This window comes from Puma concolor, chromosome D1 (assembly GCF_028749965.1).
Source record: "Puma concolor isolate L17-30 chromosome D1, mPumCon1.1.hap2, whole genome shotgun sequence".
NCBI classification, from domain to species: Eukaryota; Metazoa; Chordata; class Mammalia; order Carnivora; family Felidae; genus Puma; species Puma concolor.
The window spans coordinates 26,371,040-26,397,618 of NC_141676.1; the positions used below are offsets into that span (position 1 = coordinate 26,371,040).

Genomic DNA, 26,579 nt, shown 5'->3' on the forward strand with positions numbered 1-26,579 from the left:
CTAAATATTTATCCTTTTCTTGGAGCAGCCTGGGCTGACTTAGGCAGCAAGTCTCATATAGTTATTAATCATCAGAAATGGAAAATGTTTCTTTTTGAAAGGTATAATTATCAGAGGTCTCACACGAACAAGATCTTGAAAAGAAGATAGTATTTGCCATCATCAGTACATTCTGTGGCTGTACTCATGAAAAAATTTGGCTTATCCCACAAAGTTTATGGACTTTTTTTTTTTCAGTTGAAATAAGATTTGGCTTAGCATAAGGCACCAAAAGGGGAAGGATGGTATTAAATAGTGAAGTTACGCAGGGCTGTGTTGTAATGTGGAGTGAGAAAGGGAACCCACAGAGATTCAATTATCTTCAGGAGTCTAGAAAACCCTAGGCTTCCAAATGCCCACCAAATAAACCAACTATTAAAGTAAACAAAAGTTGCTTGGAGTTAAAAGTCATTAAGTAAAAATGAGATGACAAGCAAGGTCACTTGGACCCGGAGATCGAATGAAATGTCCAGATTAAACACCGGAGGGTTTAAAACAAACACAAACCAACCCCCCCCTCTCCTCTTCCCTCATGGGTCAAAAAGGAGCTTAAGACAATCCAAAAATATTTTCTGAGTTTGAAGTCCCCAAAAAGCAAGGATTCAAAGGTCACATACAAAGTACTGCCCACTTTCTTGGTCTCACCATGGCTATTCTGAGGGGACTGGGCAATTAGTACCTGGGGGGGAAAAAAAAACTCTTAAGAGAGTTGGAGAGGTCCAGATGTTGGAGATTATGACCTCCTGGATAAAATGGAATTTAACGAGAAGAATTAATTTATGACTTTCTCTCCCTATTTGCAGTATGTGTTCAGCTTATTATCTGTACATATTGTGATGCACAGCAATTACAATGCTGAAAATAATGGGCAACACGTGTCCACTGTAGTTAAGTTTGGGGGGGGGCATTTGTCACATTTTAGTCTGCACATCTGGTTCTACAATATTTGCCAACTGATTAATATAGAAATATATTGCAGTGAAAATCCTTTCATATTAAAGTTTTATTTGCCAGGAAGTAGAATTCTTTCCTTTCCGCTCTCTCCCCCACATTTTATGCTGAACTCTGAAATTTCCAGCACTAGGGTTCATCTGAGCAAACAGGACAGGGAATCTGCTCTTGTCTTTGTTTAATTCTCCAAGTTCTGATAGTGACAATTGGGATATATATGCATCCTTTGTTTTGTAAAGCACATCCACAAGGGAGAAACCCTAAGGCTTATTCTAAAAAGCTGGTAGGGCATCAGATATCTCCCACACTTAAAACCACATAAATTAAATTCTAAATTTTAAACTCCCTTTTATTGAAATATAAGTTTGTTTAGCATATTTACAACACTTTATGCACATATATACACAGAAGGCAAATTCTGTCAAATAAAAAAGTTTTTCTTAATAAAAAATTAAAATAAAAACAAAGTAAAGTGCATGAAATTCATTTTCTTCTGGTGAACATCATCATTGTCAAAATTTTGGTCGATGGGGAGGGGGGAGGAAGAATAAATTCATTACTTGACTCAGCGCATACAGCCGGTCCTGTATTTGTAGCCCTTAGGCCAAAATGACAAGTGGTAAGGAACAAGTCAGACTCATTGTCAGGGTCTGTAGGACCCCCACCCCGGTTCCGAAGGTCCTGCTCTCTTTGTCCTATCGGGAGCCTTCCCCCAGCTCCTAACAGTGATCTCACCATCACGGTGCTGGAACAAAGGCGGAACACAGGAAGGGGGCTCCACCAGCCAATGTCACAGCCCAGCTCCGGGGCCACCAGCGCAGCGTTTGGTAGGAAATGCAGGATTAGCTCAACGGCTCAAACAGAAGTTTTCCTTTTTCGGAAGGGGAATGCGGGGCCCAAGGAATGGGATGCATCTCCCACGGAGACGGCCACCCGGGGGGCCAAACTCCGCAGCCCGTTTCTTCGGATCCAAACTCAGTGCTGGCACAGGGTAGAATCCTTTCAGAGGCTGGGCGGAAGGAATGGTTCACTTCTTCCCCCGGTGAGTTCGTCCTCCCAGAACTTTGAAAGGAAACGGCAGGAGACGGAGAGAAAGGGGCAGGTGGGTGAAGCTGAAGTTTTAGCCTCCTTCCCGCTCCGGCCACTGGCTGGGCGTTGGCCGGCTGGTCCCCCGCGGCGGCCGAAGCGACGGCCCTTCCCCCATCAGCCATTCCTCAGCCAGGGGTCTCTCTCTCTCTCTTCCTCCAGGGTACGCTAAGTCCCCGGTCGGCGGCCGTACTTGGCCTTACAGTGCAAAATGTGCTTGGCGAGGAAGTCGAGGCGGCGCTGCAGCAGCTGAGCGTGGGGGTCGGCGAGCGCGGCCAGCTCCGGGAAGCGAGGCTCGTGGCGCTGGTAGAGGCGCAGCAGCCGGGCGGCCGCGTCCTGGCCGCGGTGCAGCTCCAGGACGCGCCGCGCAGTCCGCTCGCGGAACACGCACACCGACTGCAGCAGCGGCTCGTTATATTTGTCCCACATGCCCGCCACCCGGTAGCCGTGCACCAAGCCCGCCTCGTTGTCCAGAAAGACCAGCGCCCCGCCGGGGCCGCGGTGCAGGTTGCTGGTGGCGCGCTGCATGACGCGCGGGTCCCACTGCAGGCTGAAGAGGTTGCTGACGAGCCGGTCGAAGTTGGCCGTCAGATAGTCAAAAAGGATCAAGTCGGTCCACTGCACCAGGTCCACCAGCTCCGCCTGGCTGCGGTTGGCCAGCTCGCCCCCGGCGGCACGCAGGGGCCGCAGCTGGCCGTCCTCCGAGCGCCAGGGCGCGGGCACCACCACGTCCGTGAGGTTGGGCAGCCAGCGCGTCAGGCTCACCACGCTGCCCTCCGTCCAGTGTGCGGCGCGAAGCTCCTCCTGCACCTGCGCCCACTGCGCGCCGCGAGCCTCCACCCGGGCCAGTGCCAGCGGCGGCACGTGGCGCTGGAGGCCCAGCAGGCGCGCCAGGTAGTAGGACAGGGCCTCGCCCTGTATCTGCTCGGGGTTGATGCCATAGCGCACGCAGGCGCGGGTGCCGTCGGAAAAGCGGGCCAGCCGGTTGGAGCTGCGCCCGCAGCCGCCGCGCTCCAGGGCCACCACCCGGGCGCCGCGCGCCGCCTCCAGCCACGCCGCCGCCTGCGACTCCGAGAAGCCGCGGGGCACCTGCTCCTCCAGGCCGCGGCTCCAGAAGACGCCCCCGTGCACCACGGCGCGCCCCTCCGGCCCGAGCCGCCGGGATGGCACGTGTCGCTCGCGCTCTCCCGGGGGCCGCCGGGGCGGGCCGTCCGCGCCGGCCGCCAAGGTGAGCAGCGCCCGGAAAGTTTTCAGGGAGCCGCCGCGGGCGTCCCGCGCTAGGGGCGGGGGCAGGGGGAAGCGAGGCGCGGGCCCCGGGCCGCCGCTCCGGGCCGGGCGCCGCGGGAGTCGGTCTTCGGGCGGCTGGGTGCGCGGCGGCAGGAGCCCGCCCCACAGCGCCAGCAGCGAGCCCAGCGCCAGCAGCCAGAGCCCCGCGGCGGCGGCGGCGGCGTCCCGCATCCTCCTGCCCATGCTCCCCCGGCCGTGCCGGGGCCGCCGCCGCTTCAAGCCGAGCCCGGGCGCCCGGGTCCCGGCGGCGAGGCGGGCCCGGCAGCGTGCTGGCTCCGGGGCTCCGGGCGCCTCAGCCCCATCGCGGCAGCGGGGCTCTGCCTGGCGCTCCGCCCCGCGCTGGGAACTCGCCTCGCCGCCGCTTCCCAGCTGCTTTTGTATTTCGCTGTGAGACCCTCGGGCGGGCGCGATTCACAGGCGCCCGGACCACGTGGGAGCGAGGGGGATCCCCCTCCCCCTCCGCGGCCGCGGCTCCCCGCCCCCCACTCCCCCGCCCCCTTCCCCTCCTCTTCCCCTTAAAGCGGCGATGGCTCTTTCCGAGCGGGAGAGGCGGCCCCACTTTGGTCGGGGACTTAGCGGCCTGGAGGAAGCCGGGCTGGCGGCGCCCGCGCGGGGGCGTCGGAGGGGGCGGCACCGAGCTGGAGTGTTGCGGGGTAGGAGGGCCGCGGCTCGGTCCCTGGTTGGAGAGGTCGCCGGGTCTCCGCGCCGGGGCAGCGCCGGCCTCCTGCAAAGTTCAGACTGACCCCTGCCGCGCTCTGGGCGCCGCCTGGCGAGTGTTGGGGCGGGTCCCTTAGCCTGCTCGCTTTCCGACGGTGTGATTCACCCTGCCTTTATGTAAATCCCTGGGAATCTCTCCGAGCCACGGAGGATGTGACTCCAGCCCGGTTAGAGGAACCGTCTGTAGCAAACAACTTTGAACCGACCCCGCTTTCCGACTGTGCTTACCGCGGCGGGCCGCTGCGGGCGTGTGCGCTTTGACGTTGGTGGTTCCGTCTTTCCCGTGGGACTCACGGGGGCATTAAACCTGGCTGTGCAAGTAATAGAACACCTAGGGCAGCTCCTAGCCTTTCGTTCATCGATTCAACAAAGCGTCGGTCTCAGGGCAGTAAAACCCACAGATTCTCCCCGTGTTCGAGGAGCTGACGTTCCTGGGAGAGGTTCAGGTTGCTAAGAGAGCATTGTGTAACCCAGGATCCGACCTAGTGCAGGAGGTGGAGGTGCCAGGGACACACACACACACACACACACACACACACACACACACTCTCTCTCTCTCTCTCTCTCTCTCTCTCTCTCTCTCTCTCTCTAAAGAAATGATACAGTTTTGCCCACGAGAAAACTGAGGCAGGGAGAAGGCTTGCTCAATATGTTAGACTTAGCAAGTGCACAAACTAAAATTCAAACTTGGGCCTTCTGGCAGCGTGCCACCTGATTTTCCCTTCATCAAGAAGCTCATTACTTTATCAAGTTGCCAGCATCTTCATTTTTTTTTTTTTAAATCGTTGTCATTTAGCCAGTTACTTTCGTCTCCAAAAGTGACTTTCAATTCGAATGAAAAAGAATCCTGATATTACATTTGACTTGCTGGTTTAATGGCTTAAGGGAAAAATATGATTGGGGAGGGGGTGGAAGAGAAAAAACCCAAAACAATGACATAACAGACCACATTGTCTTCCAGCCGCCTCTGGGTTCAAGCCACCAGGAAGGCTCTTGGATAAGAATTGACTTTCCCCCTTCCCTCTCTGCAGGAGCATGTCCCAGAAACAAAACAGGTAAGACACAAGATGGGGGTGGGGTGGGGGTGAAGGCGGAATCCACCTCCTGAAAGCAGGGGTTTGACATGTTTTCTTGCATGTGTTTCTTTCCTCTCTTTATCCTCCATCAGGTGCACATGGGGGTTTTTGACTTTATGAGCTCATCAGCTGGCACTGATTATATTTTATTCTCCAAAGAATGAATGTTTAGAGTTATAGGGCAGACGCCCTCATGTTTGTGGCTGAACAGAGGCATCAACAGACCGTATCTGGAGCCTTCTAGTGCTTACCCTATATGCCCTCAAGTGTTTCCATATTGGCTGAAGTGTGGAGTCTTTGTTGAATCTGTTCCACACCACACAGCTATATCATGCCTTTTTATAGATCTTATCTGATGATGCGCTGACTGTGGCTCCCATATGTATGCATCAAAACATATTAATTCAGTAAAAGATACTTTCTGCTCTGTGTATGCCCTGTACCTTCTGTTTCCCTAAAGGGCAGGGACTAATGTTTCTTGACAACCTTTTATTTTTCTTACCACCTAATATAATATATTACACCAAATAGATGCTCAGTAAATTGAATTTGATTTTTTGTCTTTTGGTTTAACTTCTGAGAATTTTTTTTTTTTTTAAACGCGATGCTTTCAGCTTGGGTAAACTGTAAGCAAGATCTCCACCTTGTGGGCACAAGTGGAATATCATATGTGTATGCATGTTTCACAGGATAATTCATTATTTCAGTTAAATTCTGAGAATATTAGGCGGCTACCACAGTCCGTGACATGTCCTAGGTGCTATGGGGAAATGAAAAGTAGTCGGCGTCTTTGTCTTTTTAGCTGTTAACAAAAACTATAGAGAACTGCCAGGGATAGTTCACTGTAAACTATGAGGCAAGGAGTCCCTCTTGTCTGTTTCAGGGCTGCCTGGCACCGTGCCTGGCACTTAGTGGGTGTTCAATACGATTTGGTGAATAAGTCATTGGAATGTTAATGAGATTAAGTTTCGGCAAGTGGCATGTTGGTTTTTTTATTTTTGTTTTTTTTTACTTTATTTTTTTTTAACGTTTATTTGTTTTTGAGACAGAGAGAGACAGAGCATGAACGGGGAAGGGTCAGAGAGAGGGAGACACAGAATCTGAAACAGGCTCCAGGCTCTGAGCTGTCAGCCCAGAGCCCGACGCGGGTCTGGAACTCACAGACCGAGAGATCACAACCTGAGCCGAAGTCGGCCGCTTAACTGACTGAGCCATCCAGGCGCCCCAGTTTTTTTATTTATTTAATAAAATCTGTGTACTACTAAAAGGTACAAAGTAAGAACTTTCGTTCAGTTTAAAAGGAAAAAAATATTGGCGAAGGCTCCACATAATGTAGGAAGAGGAAGCACGTGGCTTTCCTTCAGGGAGAGCTGGCCTCCAACCCAGCGACTCCACATCCCGGAATCTTTCAGTCATGTTCCTGGTACTGACGAAGAAAACTGGGCCTTAAAGAGGTTGGCTAAGCTCTTACCCCTAGGAAGATGGGCTGACCTTATCGTAGCCCTTTGCCCGTAGCTACAGGACTGAATGCACCTCATACCACAATGGGATGCGCTAACAGAAACTTGAACAAATGCACCGAAATGCAGAGTTCCGTAAAACCAAAGGAATAAGCCAAAACCAAAACGCAAGCCCCCAATGGAATGCAGTTTTAAAATGGTCTTTGATGATTTTAGAGAGTATTTAAACACACCCCTGTGTTTTTACCTGTAAGATGACCACACTCCCTCCTGCCTTTACTTCCCAGTCCAAGGACACTCCTCTCCCCCGCTCCTGGCCAAGTCACTGTGGCTCAGACTGTGGGATAGCACAGTCTGATGCTTGTGGATAAAGGAAGGTGCTGCTCATCTGTCCCTATGAACCTATTTTCACCTTGAAAACTTTCTTAATATTCCTCGGAGCTTCTCCCTGAGCCTTGACTTCCAGTTGCTTCAAATTTTTCCATAGTTCTGTTTGAAGAATGATGTGGCTCATTTAACAGTGCCTCCTGGGGAAGAGGGTGGGGGTGGAGTGGAGGGTTGGGAGCAGGGCTGGAGGCTTGGAGTTGGAACGTTTCCCAAGTCTGGCATTTCCACATTCTGGCTGTTTCCTTTCTGGCCAGTTATTTCCCTTCTATGAGTTTAGATTTCCACATCTGAGAAATGAGGGTAATAAATCCTACCTACCTCACGCAGTTGTTAGGACGTGCTAGCAAGATATTAATAATCACCACAAAGCTGGCGGCAAACACCGAGTGCTTATTATGGGCTTGGCATGGGGCTATGCCCCGCACACGTGTTATCTGCTTTAACCTTTCCAGCAAATACGATTGTCCCCCTTTTACAGATGGGAATGCTGAAGCCTAGCCAATGACTAGCCTGAAGCCATATAGTAAGTAAAGGGCAGCAGGGCTGAGATTCTAGAATGATGGAGGATAAACCCTTTGCAAAAAAAAAAAAAAAAAAAAAAAAAAAAAAATTATTGCATTAAATCCAAGTAGACTCAACTCAGATTACATTTTGCTTTGAAATGTTCTCTGGGGTTGCTACTAAGTGAAACAGTTAAGAGACCAAATCCTCAAGCCAAATTGGGTTTAAAACTTCCCGGGCATGTAACCTTAAGTTACTTGACCTCTCTGTGCCTCAGTGTACTCATTTGTAAAGTGCGGTTGTACACGTATTGTTGGTGTTACTAATACTAATGGTAACAATTATGTAACATCTGATGATTAACACTACTTATCGGTAACAAACCTTGTAGGTCATTGTGAGGATTAAATTAGCTCCTGTATTTAAAATGCTTGAAAGACTATCTGAGTTCATTCTTCTAGTATTTGTGTGACTATGTGTGAGAGATTATTAGCTCTGTGACCCTGGGCAGCTTTCTAACCTCTCTGGGCCATAGTTTTATTTGGGTCTGCCTTTCCCCCATTTTCTGTCCCGTAGGGTACCGTATTTTTCTGCTTGAGGATCACTTTCCCTTCCTTGGTATGTCTCTATTGGGTCTTGAGCTCAAGAATTGCTTAACTGATCCCATCCTCACATACCTGGCTGCCAGGGGCAGGTATTTACACACTCTGTTCCAGGTAAATCCTGCTGGATAGCTAGAAGGAGGTCAGGAAATGTAGTAGACTTTGCAATTAATCTGTCTGCCTGAATGAGTCCTGCTTTTAAGAATACACTGTGTTTCTGGAAAGAAAGTCAAAATTGACATAAACCCGTAATTTATGGTGAGAATAGCATTTTTATGAACCTCTTTATTCCCTTTTTGACCTGCTTTTGAAAAAGATTCCTGTAGCCACTGGTGTTAGAAACTAGAATCTAAAGGTTAGTGCTCTGGCGAATTAATTTAGCAAGTTTTAAAGCCGTTGCCGAGACGAACCTGTCAGATAGCGTCATACTCTAGTTACAGGGTGTGGTGATAAAAATACCGGGCTGGGCATTTGGGGACAGGAGTTTTTTTTTTTTTTTTTTTTTCTCTGCTATAATTCAGTTCAACTGCAATTTTGTCTTCAAGCGGCGAAGGCCAAGAACTGGGCAGTAAGTGATGGGCCATCTGTTTTTCTCTCCTCATTAACGCCTGTGTTGGGAGCTTTGGTTGGTTCTCTTCAGCTTTCTCTTTTGTCCTTCTTCCCGGCAGCTCCCCTTTCTCCTCCCTGCACCTGGGGCTGGAAGAGAAGCTGAGCCCTGGTTGGGCTAAGCCAGTCACGGTGTTTTCAATCCCCTCGCCCGCGTTAGGTGTAGGCATAGGCTTGTGACGCCATTCTGGCCAGTGAGACCTGGAAGACCTGAGAGATGTTTCCGGAAAAGGTATCCATATTATGGCAAAAAGACACAGAAAAGGTGTGGCCCCTTTTCTCCGTGGTTCAGGTCCAGCTGTGAGGGCTGGAATAGGACAGTCACTGTATGACTGCAAAGGGAGCTAAGAGGACACAGTGGGGCGGGCGGAGCAGAAGGAAGGAGCCTGGGTCCTTGGTAATGTCATCAAGCCCTCAGATTAATCCACCCTGAAGCCACCTTTCCTCTGGACTTCTTGCGTGGTTGAACGCTCTCCAAATTGGGGCTTTTTGCTGTTTGCAGACCAGTGATTCCTAGATGATACCGTCTCTCACAGAGGAGCTTACAAACCAGAGAGGAGCAAACACGTTAATAGATCTCTCCCATCACAACTGTGCTCCTGGGCAGGCAGCGAAGTGAAGTCTTTAGGCACATGTGCCCTGCAGCCGGGTCCAGTCTTGCATTTGCTAGCTGTGCCATCTTGGGAAGGTCACTTAACCTCTCTGAGCCCATTAACTTATCTGAAAAGTGGAGATGATAACTGTACCTGCCTCATAACATTATTGTGTGGATGAAATGCACATTAAGCACTTAGTAAGTTGCTCAGTAAATATTATTGATTGCTCTAGCAATTATGGAAATATAAGCTATATGGGAACACGGAGGAGGGAGCAACAGATTCTATCTACCAGGAAAGGCCAGAAAGGCTTCACCAAGGAGGCAGATGTTAAGCTGAGTCTGGAAGGGTAAGTGGGGGTTTGCAGGTCAGGCTTCGGGGAGAAGGGCATTCAGGCGAGCAGAGGGAACAACATGGGAGCTCAGCAGCCATGTGCCCACGGGCAGATTACCACATCCTTCAGGAGCTCAATTTCCTCATCCTTAAAAGCACTTGAGTATGTGGGATTAGCTTAATCCGCTTTTGATAAAAGAAACAATTCTCAGGCCCCCTCCCTAGTTTGGGAAGCCCCGGGTCAGAGATCTTCTACAGCCCCTTCGTCACTCTTCGAGGACTGTTTCCCTGCACCCTGAAGAAATTCACTCAACAAACATTTCCCACTAAAGGGGGTGGCGCTCCCCAGCTTTGTTGATTTCTTTGTTCATTGCCACCCAGAGCTTTATCCGGTGCGCGCAATTAGCAATGCTGTCCCCGCTCCGCTTCCTTGGGAGCCCTGCACATCTCATCAGTCAGATAGATGCTGAAGCTTAATTAAGCTTGTAAAGCTTTCTGATTTTCTCAGATGAAAGGTGGCCCATAAGTACCAGGTTTTATTTTGGTGGCTCCTGCCAAGGGTTATTATAAATAGGGCTTCGTGTGCACTGGCTGAGCTCTTAGGTTGATAATGTGTCAAGACCAATCGAGGCTTCTGCGAGTGGAGATATTATCATAATGGTTCCATCATATGCAGTGGGTGTTAATGGAAGGGGCTGTGGAAAAAAAAAGAAAAAAACGTGGTGCAGGCAGCAAAGCCGGGATAGAGGTGGCTGCCAGTGAAATATCGGCTGCTCATGGGATCTCCATCATAATCATTAGCTATATTAGCCTTGGAGCCATTCCTCTGCCGTCTCTTTTAGACCAGACTCAAACTCAAATAAAAAATGGATGCTTTAACTCCAAATGAAAATATATTCCTTTGCTGCTTTTTAAAATCCATTTACATTAAAATGATGGCCAGCAGGTAAGTAATTCATAACCGGGGGCTCCCTGCAGTGCGGACGAGTGTCATCAGAACTGGTGAGCAGCCTAAGTGGGAAAGCAAGAGACCTGCAGACCCGGGAAGGTCATGGCCAGTGGGACTGAATAGGGGCTGGAAGGGGTAGCTAACAGGCACTCGCTAGTGGGGAGGAGTGAATGGAGAGATAGCTACAAGTCTCAACAATGAGATGGGGGGAAGCCGGCTACAAGGTCTTCAGTAACACAGCCCTGGTTATGAGTGTGCCAGCTTCCTGGGCCCCAGGTTGCATCGCCTAAAACCAGTCTTCCGCATCCCATAGGCAGACGGTCAATAACATCTGGGGATGATGATGATGGCGACGGTGAAGATGGCGGCCGTCGTGTGGTGCCTTGTTGTTAGTTGAACCGTCTCCGCTCTTTTGAAATTCAGTTAATCTTTATCCAGATTCCTATTCCACGGTTTGGGAGGGTACAGAGACTTTCCCTCTATATCTGAGGGTCCCTGGGGCTTTGTTCCTCAAACTTGTCCCTCTGCACCTGCTTCCTGTGTTCCTATTTGTTGCCGTGGATCCAGCATACGTTAACGTGGCTGTCAAGTTCGGTGTCTTCATGACTCCTCCTCCACCAAATCCACTTGGACCGAAGGTATGAGTTTAGTGACTTTACCGAAGATCTTCGGGGCTTCCCAGACTTGAGCGGGGAGGGTGTCTCCTCACTGTGCAAGGCCTTCGTCCATCTGGCCTCCCTTCCCCGTCCTCTGTCTCCTCCTCTGCCCTTGGTGGAGAAACAGGCAGACTTCCCCCTTACTCCGCGTAACACGGGGCTATTCCCACTCAGGCCTCCTCAGGACCTCAGGTTCTATCTTAGGCCAACAAACTGTCAAAGTTTTTCTTGTGATCAAACTGGGAAGAGGATACCGGTGGACACAGATACCAACAGGGGGCTTCCTACACGCAAGGCGGTGTGCTGAGAGCTTTGCATGCACTTAATCTTTAAAACCCACCCCATCCTGCCCCGGAGTTGTTATTCCCCCATTTCACTGATGGGAAAACTGGAGCGTTGTGACAAGTAACACTTGGCCCAGGAGGCTTCCGCTAAGTGACACAAGAGGAATTCCAACGGTGGTCTGCCGAAAGAGCAAAGATACGTTAACCGCAATAGCACGTGGCCTCCTGGGGCTGAGAAACACCCTGGTGAGTCAGGAAAGGGACCTCTTGCTAGGGACTCGTCTCTTCCTCGGTACTGGCACATTGTCTTCCCCCAAGCATCGGAAACAGGTGCTTACTTAGATCTCTCCTGTGTTGCATGATTGAGCCCATCTACTACCGGGAGATATAGTGTGGACTGGAAAGTTCCGTGTGATTAATGTTGTATCAGGTGGGATAAGAATGGCTGGAAAAAAAGTGGGCTGACCTAACTGTCTCGGGGAGGGCGCCATTGCTGTCTCAGGGCCAGCATCGCCTGAGCATCGCACACAAGAATGCCCACTGTAATCTCTCCTCTGATTTCTCCCCTCCCCGAGAGCCAGCTCTGAGATGAGCAGGCCTCTGTGGGGCCGGTCATGTTTGTTACACACCATACACCGTGACGTGCTTTTGAACATCTCTGGTTCCTTTTCCTTTCAACTGAGGGAAAAAGGAAGCAAGAAACCTCAGAGGCCGTTTCTGGCCTGCCTGAGTTTAAAGAATGGCTGCACTTTAGGGACAATATGGGCCTAAGGAATAGCGGGAGAGGGCTGAGGATTAATGACAGTGATATATTTATATAACCCCTTGCAGTCTTGCTGAGTACTCTCCCGTGCCAGTCTGTTGTATTTTTATACCATCCTGCTAGGGAGCAGGAGGGGGCAGGCGTGAGTGACTGTTCGATGTGCTGAAGGAGGAAGCTGAGCTTCATTGCGTTGTGTGATGAGCACAAGGTGAACAGCTAGTTCCCGGTGACCTGGAACTTGAACACACTTCACCTGACTTCCGCCTCAGAGCTTTCCCATAGCATTCCCTCTTTGCTCAGTTGTGTTCACACCTGCAGCCTCTGTCACTATTCTGGTTTTCCACATGGTTACAGGTTTATGTTACGTGTATATTACAATGTCCACTAAAGCTCCTCGCTCCGGTAAGGAGGGAGGAAAAAAGAGCCCAGGGACAATTCCTAAAGAGCTAAAATATTTAAAAACTCCTCTCCCAATCAGTGGTGATGTCTATTTCTCCGCCTGGCATCTATGACAGAAAGGGGGAGGGAAAGAACAATCAAGAGAGTTAGGGGAAAAGAGAGGGATTATTGTAAAATCTTTTTCTTGGCTTGGCCCTTTCTGTTGGTTAAATAACCAGAGCATAAACAGGAGCTTTAACCTGAGGGAGTCAGAGGGAGGAAGTGGGAGAAATCACCAATCATTGGATTCTTTTCTAAGTGACTCTTTGGGGGGTGGGGATAGGGGGATCATAAAACAACCCAAAGTTGGCAAGGAAGAAATAGAAAGAAACAAAAATCTTTCTCTTTGTTCTCTGCTCCTGTGTAGGATACCCTTGCTCACACAGGCCAAAACCAAGCCAACAGACTAAAGCAGGTCTTTTCCCACGGAGGGGATCATTTAGTCTGGCAGCTCTGGGTGCCCCTTAAGATCAGCAAGGGAGCTGGACCACATAGAAGTCCTCCTGCCTTGGTTTTCTCATGTGTAAGATGGGACATGAGTGCTTGCTTGCTTTTTGGGAGGTCTGGGAGAATTACATGAGATTATGGGAGTAGGTAAAATGGAGTACGTGAAAGGTCCCGATGGAGTTTCTGGCACGTTGCACATCATAGGCAGTCAGTCAGTATCACAAAGCACTTGCCCAGCTGCATAGAGTTGTGTCTGAGAGGATACATATAAGCTGTCAGTAATATTACTCCTGGAGAAGGGGTGTGTGTGTGTGTGTGTGTGTATGTGTGTGTGTGTGTGTGTGTGGTGGGGGGAGGCGCTTCGACTTTTTGTTGTATACATTTTTACTTTCAATGTCCTAGAGTGTTTGGGGGAAGCATGCTGTGTAAATATCAATGGGTGTGTGTGGAGGGTCGAGTAAAAAGTTAGGATCACACAGAAAATAATAAAGAATGGGACCTTTTGGTACTTCTGTCTTTGGGTGGTTGTAAAATTTGTACCTGCTACATTTGAATTGGCTTGGGTGGCAAGCGAAAGAAGCTAAGTCAAGGAGCGAAAATGGGATTTGGTGGAAAGACCTTGGAGGAGTTTACCCATGGAAGAACTGGAAATTGGGTGTTGGAAAACACCAGAACTCAGGAGCCCTAGCTAGGTAAGCAGGAGGGCCTCCTGTCAGGGGAACAGGTGTAAGACAGCTTAGCCCCACCCCCCATCACCTTCCACTCAAGCTTTTACATTCCGGGGACAGGGAATCCGATTGGTCCGGTTTGGGACAAAAGTTTCTGCATCATCTGCTCAGCCAGCTTTTACCACCACTTGACAGGGCAGGTGGTATATAGGCGAGCGCTTCCTAGCTGGACCATTATGCACGTGACACTTCTGTGTTGCTCGATTTGGGGCACGTTATCACCTTGCGGTACTTTTTAGATAGGAATGGGAAGACTCTAACAATAAAATAAGTAGAGTTCGGCAGTCTCGACAGGGTGTATTGTACGCATCTTTGATAAGGAGCCAATGAAAATCAGAACCAAGCAGCAGTCTGCCGTGACTCGTCATTCACGTGCCTAGCGACACGTCACAGGTGACACGCCTGCCTTGGGTCTGAGTAAATGTTAATTGCGATGGCAGACACACCCACACAACAATAACCGTGCGTGTCTGCTTTGACTCCCCCAGTTAGCAGATCCAGAATTTCCGTAAATTTGTTTAGTGGTGCCTCTCGGATTAGGAAAGGAGTTTGAGACCTTCCTCATTAAGGTAAACGAAAGTAATAGGACATCTGACATCTGTGATTGTTCTGTCACTAGCTGTTATTCTATGGTGATGGGGAGGCAGGGAACATGAAGAACTTGAATGTATGCAGGATATATTCGGTTGGTGGGTGTGTATGAGAGAGAGAGAGAGAGAGAGAGAGAGAGAATATTTCATTGCCCTAGGGCAGGATGATGTAGCCAGTCTTGCATAAGGCAAGCTCAGATCCGGCCCGCATTTTCTGTGCTGACCATCTGTGTTTCCCAGGAAAGAGGAGGCCAGCCAGGGCCTGAGAGGTTTAGGAAAAAGTGAGAAGCAGGAAGCACGGCCAGTCCAGGAGGGGCTGGAGGAATGCTTTGTGTCCTTGCAATGCCTCCTGGCAACGCCAGCACCACAGAGGCCTGGCTTGGCTGCCTCCTCTCCCGTTAGCCCCAGAAGCGTCCTTCCCAGTGTCAGTAAATCCTCTCCCTGGCCACCCACCCGTTCTTGTGACTTTTTTTTTTTTCCTAGGAATGGGTGTTGTTGGGGGGAGATCATCAGAAACTACTTATTTGAAGGCAGAAGCCTCATCTCTACAAAGGATGGATAGACTGATAACAGGTACCATTCACTGCATCTGGCTGTGTGCCAGGCAACCCCCATATCCTCACAAGCCCTTGCCGGTGGGTTTGATAACCCCTGTTTATAAGCAAGGAAACCAGGGGCCTGAGAGCTTCAGTAGATCCCTCAAGTTGGCACAGCTCTTAAACGGAAAAGCCAGAGTGGAACCTAGGCCACTGTGTCTCCAGACCACTGAGACCTAATGCCTTCCCCATGTAGGAAAGCCAGCTCAGAAGGACCCAGGACCCAGCAGCTCTGCCACCCGTCACTGGCTGCTCTGGGACGAGCCACAGAACAGGGAGCAGTCTCAGCCTTAACTATAACAAATGGGGAATTCTGATGCAATATCTTCTCCCCAAGCCAGCCCTATAATAATATAATTAAAAAAAATTTTTTTTAATGTTTATTTTTGAGAGAGAGAGAGATAGAGCATAAGCAGAGGAGGGGCAGAGAGAGAAGGGGACACAGAATCTGAAGCAGGCTCCAGGCTCTGAGGTGTCAGCACAGAGCCCAACGTAGGGCTTGAACTCGTGAACAGTGAGATCATGACCTGAGCCGAAGTCGGACGCTCAACTGACTGAGCCACCCAGGAACCCCTGTAATAATGTGAATTTAAGCCAAGCCTTCGAGGCTATTCTTTTGGGGGATGTTTGGGAGACCAAGGCTCCATGAACTTCCAGGAGCTGCTATCCAACTGTGAGAGCCCTCTGAAGAGCCTGCTTGCTTGCTTGCTTTCTTTCTTTCTTTCTTTCTTTCTTTCTTTCTTTCTTTCTTTCTTTGCCTAGTGTTTGTTTATTTTTGAGCGGGGAAGGGGCAGAGAGAGAGGAGGACATTGGATCTGAAATGGGCTCTGTGTTGACAGGAGAGAGCCCAATGCAGGGCTCGAACTCCAAACCGTGAGATTATGACCTGAGCTGAAGTCGGACGCTTAACCGACTGAGCCACCCAGGCGCTCCTGAAGAGCCCTCTTTCTACGGCCCCTGTTGGAAAACTTTGTTCCTCATCTGCAGCTTCAGATGCTGAGTGCTCTAACCTCTAAAGTTGCTGGAACAGGGCCATTAGGCTGAATAGTTTTATTGGAATTAAAAATATTGTGTATTTTGTGCTAACTGCCTCTGGCCAGAACTGGAATAGAAACGACGTGGCTTCAGACGCTACCATGCACTCATTAAACCAGCAGAGAATGAAGCAACAGAAATACAACAACGACAAAAATAGGAGCTGTGGGCTTCAGGATACTCCCCCAGCAGGGCCGTCGAGTTGAAATTTCCATTATTTTGAGTGAATGTGGCCCCAAGGAATCATGTAGGGATGGTTTTTTTTATGTGATTTCAGGGCAGTCCGTCCTGCAGCATAGGCATGTTAGTAAAGCTATACTGTGCTTGGTTGGGAAAAAAAAGTATGAAATATATGTATATCTAGGAAAGAGTCCAGGACGACATAGACCTGTTACCAGTGGGAACCTTGGGGAAAGGAAATTGGAAGAGAAAGAACTTTCTCCTTTTTCTTTTAAAAATGTTTTTATGTGTTCCTGGCGTGCTTCTATTCATTACACTCGGCATGCATTTTTGAACAGATTAGAATGCAAGGAAGGGGATGCCTTAGAGTGAATGATTCATACTTCATGGCACTAGGTTGTCAAAAGGCAGCCTAGTTGCCTTTAGATTAGATGGGTGACCATTAAGAAGCTGCCTGGAATGATGGGCCTGGAATGAAGACAGGAAGGGTCTGAGCTTGGCTGGTAGCCAGCGGGGATGGAAAGGAAGCGGGGAGGGGCTTGTGTGTCATTAAGAGCCAGGAGCTGGGGTGTGATAAAAAATTTTAGATGGCAGTTTGAATGGGCTAAGGGGTGCCCAGATCGCTGGTGAAGCCTTAGTTTTGGGTGTGTCTGTGAGGGTGTTTCTAGAAAAGATGAGCATTTGAATGTATGGACTGAGTAAAGAAGATCCCCCTCACCAGTGTGGGTGGGTGAACTTCCTTTTGCTTGAACTGGGACATCCATTGTCTCCTGCCCTTGGGCATTGGTGTCTCTGGGTCTCGGGCCTTTGGACTTGAACTAGGACTTAAACGATTGGCCCCCTTGATTCTCAGGCCTTTGGACTTGGGCTGAATTACACCACTGGCTTTCCTGGTTCCCTAGCTTACAGATGGCGGATCACGGGACTTCTTGGCCTCCATAACTGTGTGAGCCACTTCCTAGAAGTCTCCTCTCTGTGTGTGTGTATAGATCCTACTTTTGTTGGAGAACACTGACTAATACACGGGGGTATCACACAAATTGGCTTAAAGCTTGCAAGGTGGTACTATTTGGACGAGTATGAAACCTAGACATTGGTGATGAGTGGGTGGATGGAAAAATGAATTCCTTCCTAGAACACCCTTTGCTTTCAGATTTAGGCTGAACTCCTTTAAAAGCCTAATTAGGTCCTAAGTAACGGGGGTGTTTCTCATACTTTTCTCCTGACTTCAGCTATTCTTCCCCCAACCAGGGAGGGTTAAGGCCTTTCTAAGAGCTGGACCATTTCCAGATGACTCACTGGGTCCCTTAGGTCTTTTTATGTTCTAACTATGAGAAACCCTCCTCTGAATGGCTTAGGCAATAAAGAAGTTTGATTTAAGGCACGAGTAACTAGAAGATCTTCTGAGTTGGTTTGATTTGAGGCCTCACCAATGTCCTCAAATTCCTGGCCCAGTCTTTCAAGTTTGGTATTCTGCTCTTTATACAACAGCAGCCTGGCTTCCTCATGGTGGCAAAATGGATGTGGCAGTTCCAGCCCTTACCTCCACAGTATCTAGAAGAAGATAATGTTTTTCCCCTAGAAGTTCCTTGAAAAATCTCCCTTCAATTCTCATTGGCTCCAAGTGGGTCACGTGTCCATTCTGGACTGAGTCTCTTTGGCTAGAGAATGCTGACTGGCTTAGGTTTCTGGAGTCAATCACAGTTATATGGGTGTCAACCCACCCTTATATAAACGGTCAGCCCACTTTTCTCCCACCCATAGGGCCCATTACGCCATGGGGGAGGGTTAGAGGGGCTATGAGGGAGCTGTCAAGTTCTAGTTTGGGATGATGGAGCCGGAATGGTCCGTATTTGGGGTGGATGGTGGTGAAAGAGGAAAATGGCCAAGGTAGGTGGTGGATTTTCCAAATTGAGAAGCAGGACAGTGAGTGTGAGCTCTGGTCAGGAGCTCAGAGTCCTCTCTAGAGCAGCACCCCTGAGGCTATGGTGGGGGGCCGTGGAGGAGAATGATTATGAGGTGCTGGGAGAACTGGGCACAGAGAACCAGGTCATGGGTGCTAGACAAGGGGCCTCCAGGGATTTGCCTAGCTCCGAGGGAGTGAGCCAGCCAGGGAGATGCCTCTTTCAAAGGGTCTGATGGCCTGAGCGGGCAACTGGTGAGTGGACCCCGTGGCAGCATGGAGCAGTGTCACCACACAGCAGGTGGAGGGCCACTGACCCAGAGCAGATCTGTGGCACTGAATGAGTTCATTTACGTAATGCTAGGTGCGGAGGGCATGCCCAATCACTGGTAGCAGTGATCTTATTTTTAATTTTTTTATTTTAAGTTTATTTATTTATTTTGAGAGACAGAGAATGAGCAGGGGAGGGGCAGAGAGAAACGGAGAGAGAGAGAATCCCAAGCGGGCCCTACACCATTAGCGGAGCCCAATGCGGGGCTGGAACTCACGAACCGTGAGATTGTGACTTGAGCCGAAACCACGACTCAGGTGCTTAACTGACTGAGCCACCCAGGCACCCCAGAAGTGGTCTGAGGACAAGGCCAAGATGGCAGAGCCAAGATGGAATCTGGGTGCTTGATGGTGGGATGAGTCACGCAATAGCCCATACCAGCTTTTGACTTTATCTCCGGGCTTCTTTTATTTGAGAGAAATCTAAACCTCTGTCTGGTATAAGCTATTGTTATTTGTGTTTTATATGCAGCCGAGTCTAATCCCAACTGAGAAACTTGTGCCTTTCTGAACTTCCTATTGGGTGGAAATTAAATTCCTCACTGTCTAAACTGTTTGGAGTTGGTGTTGCTTTTACGTGCAGTCAATGGCGTCCTCATGGTTTCCTCTTCCAAACCCATACTGTTAACATCTGTATTGGCGAGTCAGCTACAACACAGGACTGTATTCTTCAATTCTCCGTGGCTTGTGGTGAGAGAGGTCCTAATATTGGGATCCCCACCACGTTCTACATACCTTTCCCGCCTCTAAGCCCCATCTTTGGGCAATAAATAGCTTCCAGAAAGCCCAAACAAAAAGCAGATGTTCCTGCTGGCGGCTCCAGGGGTGGTTCACCGTTGGTGGGAAATTCAGGCGGTTTCTTTGGCATTGACCTCAGCCTGCCATGGTAGTGCCCTCCCACCTGAGCAGGGAGGGTGAGGCTCTGAATAGCCTCCTGTGTGCTCCCGCTTCCCCACTGGCTGTCCTCCTCGCTGCCTCAGCCCGACCACGTGGGGTACCTCCCACACAAATCCTCGGGGAGAAGAGCTTTTAATAACTCGCAAGGCAACTATTGACTCAGGTTTTGTTTGCTTGCCACTAAGTTAGCATTTAATAAATGCAGGATTCTTGGCTTAATAGGCCGGTCATTGTGTATTATCAAAATGGCAAATTAATTATTCAAAGCTGTGCTTGAGATACACCAGAGATGTAGCAGGGGTGGCCTCTCTCGTTCCTCATTTGCAGTAAACACTGCATTTCTGGCCAGTCGGTGTGTATTTAAAGTATAATAGCTATCTTGTTAAATCCAAGTCTATTAAACCGAAATGGAAGTCAGGAATTCGTAGGGGAGGGCGGGGGAGGGCTCCGTCCGTGTGTGTTGAGAGCATCCCAAGCCACCGGCTTCATTACTCCCACCTCGCCGTGAGGATGCCAACGCCCGCTTGTAAAGCATGGCCGGGTTAATAATCGTTTGTTCTTCAGGGACAGAACCACCCATCATCCTTAGCCCGAGAAGCTTTCTTTGGATGCAAACCTGCACCGTAATGACCATAAGGACAGCCACCCTTTACAAATGCCCGTTACGTGCCAAGTGCTTTAGACCCAGGATCTGCAGTCGTCACAGAAATCCCAGCTTACAGATGAGGAAACTGAGGCCTAGAGGGGTTAAACAGTCTGCCTAAGGTCACACGTGTGTTAACTGGCAGACCTGGGAATCAGACTCGGGTGATTGGGGCTCTAACGCTCATTGTCTCTCGTAAAGACCCCGAGGCCTTGAACGTGTGTCCTGTGTCTCACACAGGAAGATGCTGTCCCTTGCCTCTTGGCTCGGAACCTGATCACTGGAGCTGTCTGTTTTACTGCCACCCCTGATGGCTCCCCAGTCAGGTCCCAGATTGTCCCGGCTTTGGATGCACCCCGGCCTTTCCCCATTCTTGCAGTGCCTCACTGGGGCCAAGGCAAGAGGAGGCCATCCCGACCTACCTTTGTGCCTCTCTCCCTTTCCCATCCCTGCGTGCAGGACCGCAGGCTTTGTCCTCAGATGCGAATGAGATGGAAAAGAAATCCCCAAAGAGAAAAAAATATCCCATGTATCTGAGCCACTCATCTAGATTCTCTGTTTGGGTTTTCCCCTGCCCTGCTTTGTGAGCCCGTCCGAGCTCCATCCATGCGGGCCTTTGGTTTACCACTGAGACCCAGCAGCCCGCCAGTGGAGAGAGCATAAGACATGAACAGCTGACTGCCTGGGGACCTTATTCTAGCTCACAGTGTAGGATGCTGAGATGCACGGGTTGACCCTGCATGGGATGTCGCTGAGTGGTCAGGGTGCGTGGTTCGAACCAAGGAACTAATACGGGGTGATTCTGTTTGTCTTCTGCTTAAAGGAGCCAAGCCATTCCTTCCTTCCTTCCATCCCTCCCTCCTTCCTTCCTTCCTCCCTCCCTCCCCCCCTCTTTTTTTCTTTCTTTCTCTTTCTCTTTTCCTCTTTCTTTTTTATTTTTTTATTTATTTTTTTTTTTAAATTTTTTTTCAACGTTTTTTATTTATTTTGGGGACAGAGAGAGACAGAGCATGAACGGGGGAGGGGCAGAGAGAGAGGGAGACACAGAATCGGAAACAGGCTCCAGGCTCTGAGCCATCAGCCCAGAGCCTGACGCGGGGCTCGAACTCACGGACCGCGAGATCGTGACCTGGCTGAAGTCGGACGCTTAACCGACTGCGCCACCCAGGCGCCCCTCTTTTCCTCTTTCTTTCTTTCTCTCTTCCTCCCTCCCTCCATCCCTTCCTCCCTTCCTCCTTCCCTTCTTCCTTCCCTTCCCTTCCCTCACCTCCCCTCCCCTCCTCTCCCCTTCTCTTTCTTTTTTTCATTCATTCATTCATTCATTCACTTACTTCCTCAACACATTATTTGTTGTCGGCTTCCTTTGTGTCAGGCACTGATGTGAAGCATGAGGTCTCATGCCGTGTTTTGGAATCACATGGGCAGGTCAGAGGAAGAAGCACTGACAGGACAGAGAGTTGGCAGGTCTGGGTTTGAGTTCAGATGACCGGCTCCCCCGCTTTGCCTGGGACTTCCTGGTTTGGCCCTGAAGGTCCAGCATCCGCGTGGCAGTTGGTTTGAGCGCCTGTTCTGCCATCTGCTGGTCCGTCAGTCAGTCTGTATTTCTTGAGGGCCAGTTATGTGCCAGGCAGTGTTGTGCTGCTGTGAGAACAGTGGTGAACAAAGCTGGTTTCCTGTGTTCGAGGGGCCCCTTCCAGTAGCAGCAGACAATACCAGGAAAAACAAATAAGATCATTTAAGGCGTGTCTCAGTGCCATCCAGAAGGTGAATCAGGTACCATAAGGTGGGTTGACTGCCTGGTGGGAGGGGCTGTCTGAGCTAGGAAGGTCAGAGAAGGCCTCGATGGCCAGTGACAAGGGAGAGAAGCCTCAGTGAAGAGAAAGAGGTGGTCAGGTGAAGACCGGGGAGGGCAGCCTTCTGAGGGCAGAGGCCCTGAGACGGACACACATCAGCCAGGTTTGGGATCAGAAAGAGGCTTAGTGTGGTTGGGTACAGGGGAGGAGGGAGAAGGGAGGAGGAGGGAGGGAGGAGCAGGGGCCAGATGATGGAGGACCTCGGGCTCCACACCAGGTGTGTGCCCTGGGGATAAATCACCGTCAGAAGAAGAGTCAGAGGTTCAGAGAGGTCAGGCAGAGCTGGCAAACATACTTCACAGGGCGATCTCCCCCCCCCAAACGTGCTTTCTCTGTTAGACTTTCTATCTTGGGGTGAACATCACCATTCAGAGTTGTCCAGGCTCAAAAATCGCCTGGGTTCCTCCTTCCCCTCCCACCTCTGTCCCCATTCGGTTAGTCTCCGAATCTCGTCAGCTCCACCTCCCACTCAGCCTCATGTCTACCTCCCCCTCCGCAATCTCCCCGCCCCTGCTCTTCGGCAGGTCTCTCGCTGTCCCTGTGCTGCACCGGCCTCCTGACTGGTCTTGCCCTTAATGTCTTCCTCATATTGATACACGTTGCCAGAACTCCTTCTAAACATAGGTCACATCCCACCACGTCCTTGCTTAAGCCAGCGGTACTCAGCATATATTTCTCAAGTTGAATTCTCAGAAGCAGATTCAGAGATGGAGAATTGTGTACAGGCATTTTAGGGGGGGCGTGCTCTTGGTTTTGACATGGTGAACTACGTGAACTGAATGTTGAGTATTGAGTTAAGCTTTCCTTCCTGGGATGAAACCCACTTGCTTATGATGTGTTATATATATATATATATTTGTATATATATGTATATTTGTATATATATATGTATATTTGTATAATGCTGGATTCAATCTGCTAATATTTTGCTAAAGATTTTTGCATCTGTGTTCATGGTGTCATGGTATTCACTTATGCTATGTACAGTGTTTGCCTGATTTTGGTATGCATGGAATGCGGGCCTCCTGAAATGAAGACAGGTTGTGCTGGGCACAGGAGTCTAGGACAAGGGACTCCTGATTTTATTTTAAGATTCTTAGCACCATCTGGTTTTTCGTTGTTCTGCCTTGGTACAGGAAAATAATGTTATAAAATACAAAAAACAAAAAAAAGGAAAACAAAATTCAAACGTGATTTTTCACGAGTTGATTTTATTTTACTTTTTCCGAGGGGATATAGAGAAAGGAGTAAGGTGGTTGCAGGGGGGCTGGGTAACAGATAAAAGGTAGGATTGAGTAGGCCTGAACTTGACCCAGGGTGACCATTGCCAGACCCAGAGCACCTTCTGTGCCAGGAGCTGTGCCGGGCGCTTTGTGTCATCTGATTTAATCCCAAGAGGAGCCTGTATCAGTTAGCTGTTGCTCTAGAGTAAGCCATCCCCAGACTTAGTGGCTTAAAACAACTGTTTATTCTGCAGTGAACACAGTAATGCAGCAGGCTTCCTTGCCAGAAGCCAGAGAAAGAGATGGGTGGATGAAAGATCCATCCACAGAACTCTTCTGCAAGTTTATTCATCTGCTCCTTATAACTGAATGCTGAAGGAGTGATTAAAAAGAGGGCATGTGGGGGCACCTGCGTAACTCAGTTAAACATCCAACTTCAGCTCAGGTCATGGTCTCGAGGTCGGTGAGTTCGAGCCTGCGTTGGGCTCTGTGCTGATGGCTCAGAGTCTGGAGACTGCTTCAGATTCTGTGTCTCTCTCTCTCTCTGCCTCTCTCTCTCTCTCTCTCAAATAAATTTACGTTAAACAATTTTTAAAAGAGGGCATGTGTACCGGGTAGGCATGTGGACTCATGTCATCCACGGAATAGTGCAACGTACAAAGGATCATCTCTACAAATGGGATGGGTGTTCTGCAATTTGGGCTGGGCAGTTACTCTTTGGTTTTGCCTGGGGTCACTTGTGGCACTACAGTCATCTGCCCATGTGGCTCAACTGGGGTAAATGGGTCCCGGAAGGTGACTCTCTGGTGGTCACAATGTGTCTGGTGAATAGCTGGGGCTGCCAGTGGGGTAGCTTGGTTCTTCTCCTGTGGCCTTCCCAGCAAGATACCCTAGATTTCTTAGATGGTGGTGGCAGTGTTCCAAGAGGTCAAACCCAGTGTGCAAACTCTCATCAGCTTCTGTAGGTGTTCCTTTGACAATGTCCCATCAGTCAAAGCAAATCCCATAGCGAAGTCTAGCATCAGTGGGGGAGGGGGACGCACAAGGGCACGGATACTGGGTGAGGGGATTCATCGGGAGCATGCAAATGTAACAGTCTGCCACCGGATGCTATGAAGTGAGTATTGATTGTTATCTTCACTTTATAGAAGAGAAAACCAAGTTAAATAGCTTGCCCAAGGTCTTCACTCATGTCTGGCAAGGGTGGAGTGGAGCTGGGTCTCACGCTCTCTCCTCTGTCTGACTCCAAACCCCAAACCCTAAACAGGGCAGGGTTTCTGGCGTCCTGCCTTGGCATCGACTTCTTTTGCATAGTCCATTGTGAGATTATCCTGACCGACATGTTGAGACTCCTTTTCTCAGGTCTGTTGCCGGTCTCTTGTGAGTCTGCCCTCAACTGTCCTACACACACACACACACACACACACACACTCAACACTCAAAAGAGCATGACCGAACCATATTCTCTCTTTGCATGTATTCCTGTAAAGGTTTTACACGGTACTTCCCGCTCTGACTTGCTTTATTTATGGGGTCTGGGCGAATGAATGCTCGTCACAGTCGTAGAGATAACCTTTAGTATGTGCCATTCAGTGGATGAGAGGAGTCTGCACACCTCCCTGGTACAAATGTCCCGTTTGTAATCATCCCTGTGGCATTCAGTGACAAGATGGAAGTGGCCAAGAAGGCAGAAAAGTTCTGTGCTCTTTAATGTATCCATCTTCTTCTTTGGCTTCTGGCGGGGAAGCCTGCTGTGTTCCTTCTCTCCCACCATTTCTAGACCATCGGAGACAGGGGGAGTGGAGCGCTCTCCCAACCATTGCCATCAGAAACCTTGTAGCATCTGACAGACCGAGACAGATTGCCTCTTACTCAGTGAGGCCTGCCTTGTTGACAGGGTCCAGCCTGAAGGCCCCAAGCAGCATTCCAATGTTGTTATTGGCAACGTGATTGAGAGGGAAGCTGGGCCATTTGTCAACTTGGCCTTCACAGGACTATTCGAGTGCAGCAAGAGATAAGATGTGTTTTGTTTTCAACAAGGTTCCACTTCCGTCCTACATGATCAACCCCAAAGATGTCATAAAAATATGACTTCTTATTACTCTACTTTTAGAGTATTTTGAAACTGTTAGGAGAGGTGCAAGCAGAGAACTGAGTGTTAATCCTTACTGAAAAGCACAATGCTCTTCCGTGCTTGTTATTTGTGTGATGGAAGAATGCCATCCCCCTGCCCCGCTCCATAGGGGTGTCCCCGGTGAATATGCTTGTTACACAGCAAAGGGAAATCAAGGCTATGGATGGAATTAAGGTTGCTGCTCACATGATTGTAACACAGGGAGAACATCCTGGGTTATCCTGGTGGGCTCCATGTATCAGAAGTGTCCTGAAGTGTGGTGTAGGGAGCTTGAAGGGTAAGTCAGTGAGAAACACTCAACAAGCCATTGTTGGCTTTAAAGGTGCAAGGGGGTCATAAGCCAAGAGAAGAGGGCAGCCTCTAGCAGCTGGAAAACACAAGGAACCTTCCTCCCCTTGAGTATCTGGAAGGAATGCAGCGCTGCTGATACCTTGATTTTAGCCAAGTGAGACCCACTTCAGACTGCTGACCTGTAGAACTGTAGGCTCATAAATCTGTTCCATTTTAAGCTGCCAAGTTTGTGCTAATTTGTTACAGCATCAATAGGAAGCAAATACACTACTGTTCGTTAGCTTCCTGAGTAAAGGTCAGTGTTTTTTTTTTTTTATTATTATTTAAAAAAAAATTTTTTTTTCAACGTTTATTTATTTTTGGGACAGAGAGAGACAGAGCATGAACGGGGGAGGGGCAGAGAGAGAGGGAGACACAGAATCAGAAACAGGCTCCAGGCTCTGAGCCATCAGCCCAGAGCCTGACGCGGGGCTCGAACTCACAGACCGCAAGATCATGACCTGACTGAAGTCGGACGCTTAACCGACTGCGCCACCCAGGTGCCCCTAAAGGTCAGTGTTTAAAGAGTACCCTCATGGGGCACCTGCGTGGCTCAGTCGGTTAAGCTTCCCATTTTGGCTCAGGTCATGATCTCGAGGTTCACAAGTTCGAGCCCCGCGTCAGTCTCTGTGCTGACAGCTCAGAGCCTGGAGCCTGCTCAGATTCTGTGTCTCCCTCTCTCTGCCCCTGCCCTGCTCATGCGCGCGCTCGCTCTCTCTCTCTCTCTCTCTTTCTCTCTCTCTCTCTCAAATAAATAAACATTTTTTAAAATATGAAATTTATTGTCAGATTGGTTTCCATACAACGCCCAGTGCTCATCCCAACAGGTGCCGTCTTCAATATAAATAAACATTTAAAAAATAAAAAAATAAAGGGTACCCGCACTGTGTTTGTGGAGGGCTACAGCGCACACCATAAGAGCAGGATTCGTCACTTGTGGTGGGAATATTACGCCACCC

The 26,579-nt window shown here is 49.5% G+C and overlaps 2 protein-coding genes across 2 annotated transcripts in view; one reads left to right on the forward strand and one right to left on the reverse strand.

Annotated features, from left to right (window-relative positions):
- Positions 1-1,318: 1,318 nt before the first annotated feature.
- On the reverse strand, positions 1,319-3,818 carry FJX1 (four-jointed box kinase 1). Its single transcript, XM_025928700.2, has one exon. The coding sequence runs from the start codon at positions 3,544-3,546 to the stop codon at positions 2,245-2,247; it is 1,302 nt and encodes a 433-aa protein (XP_025784485.2). The 5' UTR covers positions 3,547-3,818; the 3' UTR covers positions 1,319-2,244.
- Positions 3,083-26,579, forward strand: part of PAMR1 (peptidase domain containing associated with muscle regeneration 1) — a 167,612-nt gene continuing 144,115 nt past the window's right edge. Inside the window, exons 1-2 of the mRNA XM_086677680.1 lie at positions 3,083-3,304; positions 5,042-5,135. The gene's annotated coding sequence lies outside the window, so the exon portion shown is untranslated. The remainder of the gene's footprint in view (positions 3,305-5,041; positions 5,136-26,579) is intronic.

Coding starts and splice junctions, on each gene's coding strand:
- FJX1 (XM_025928700.2), bottom strand. CDS start 3,546: ATGGGCAGGAGGATGCGGGACGCCGCCGCCGCCGCCGCGGGGCTCTGG.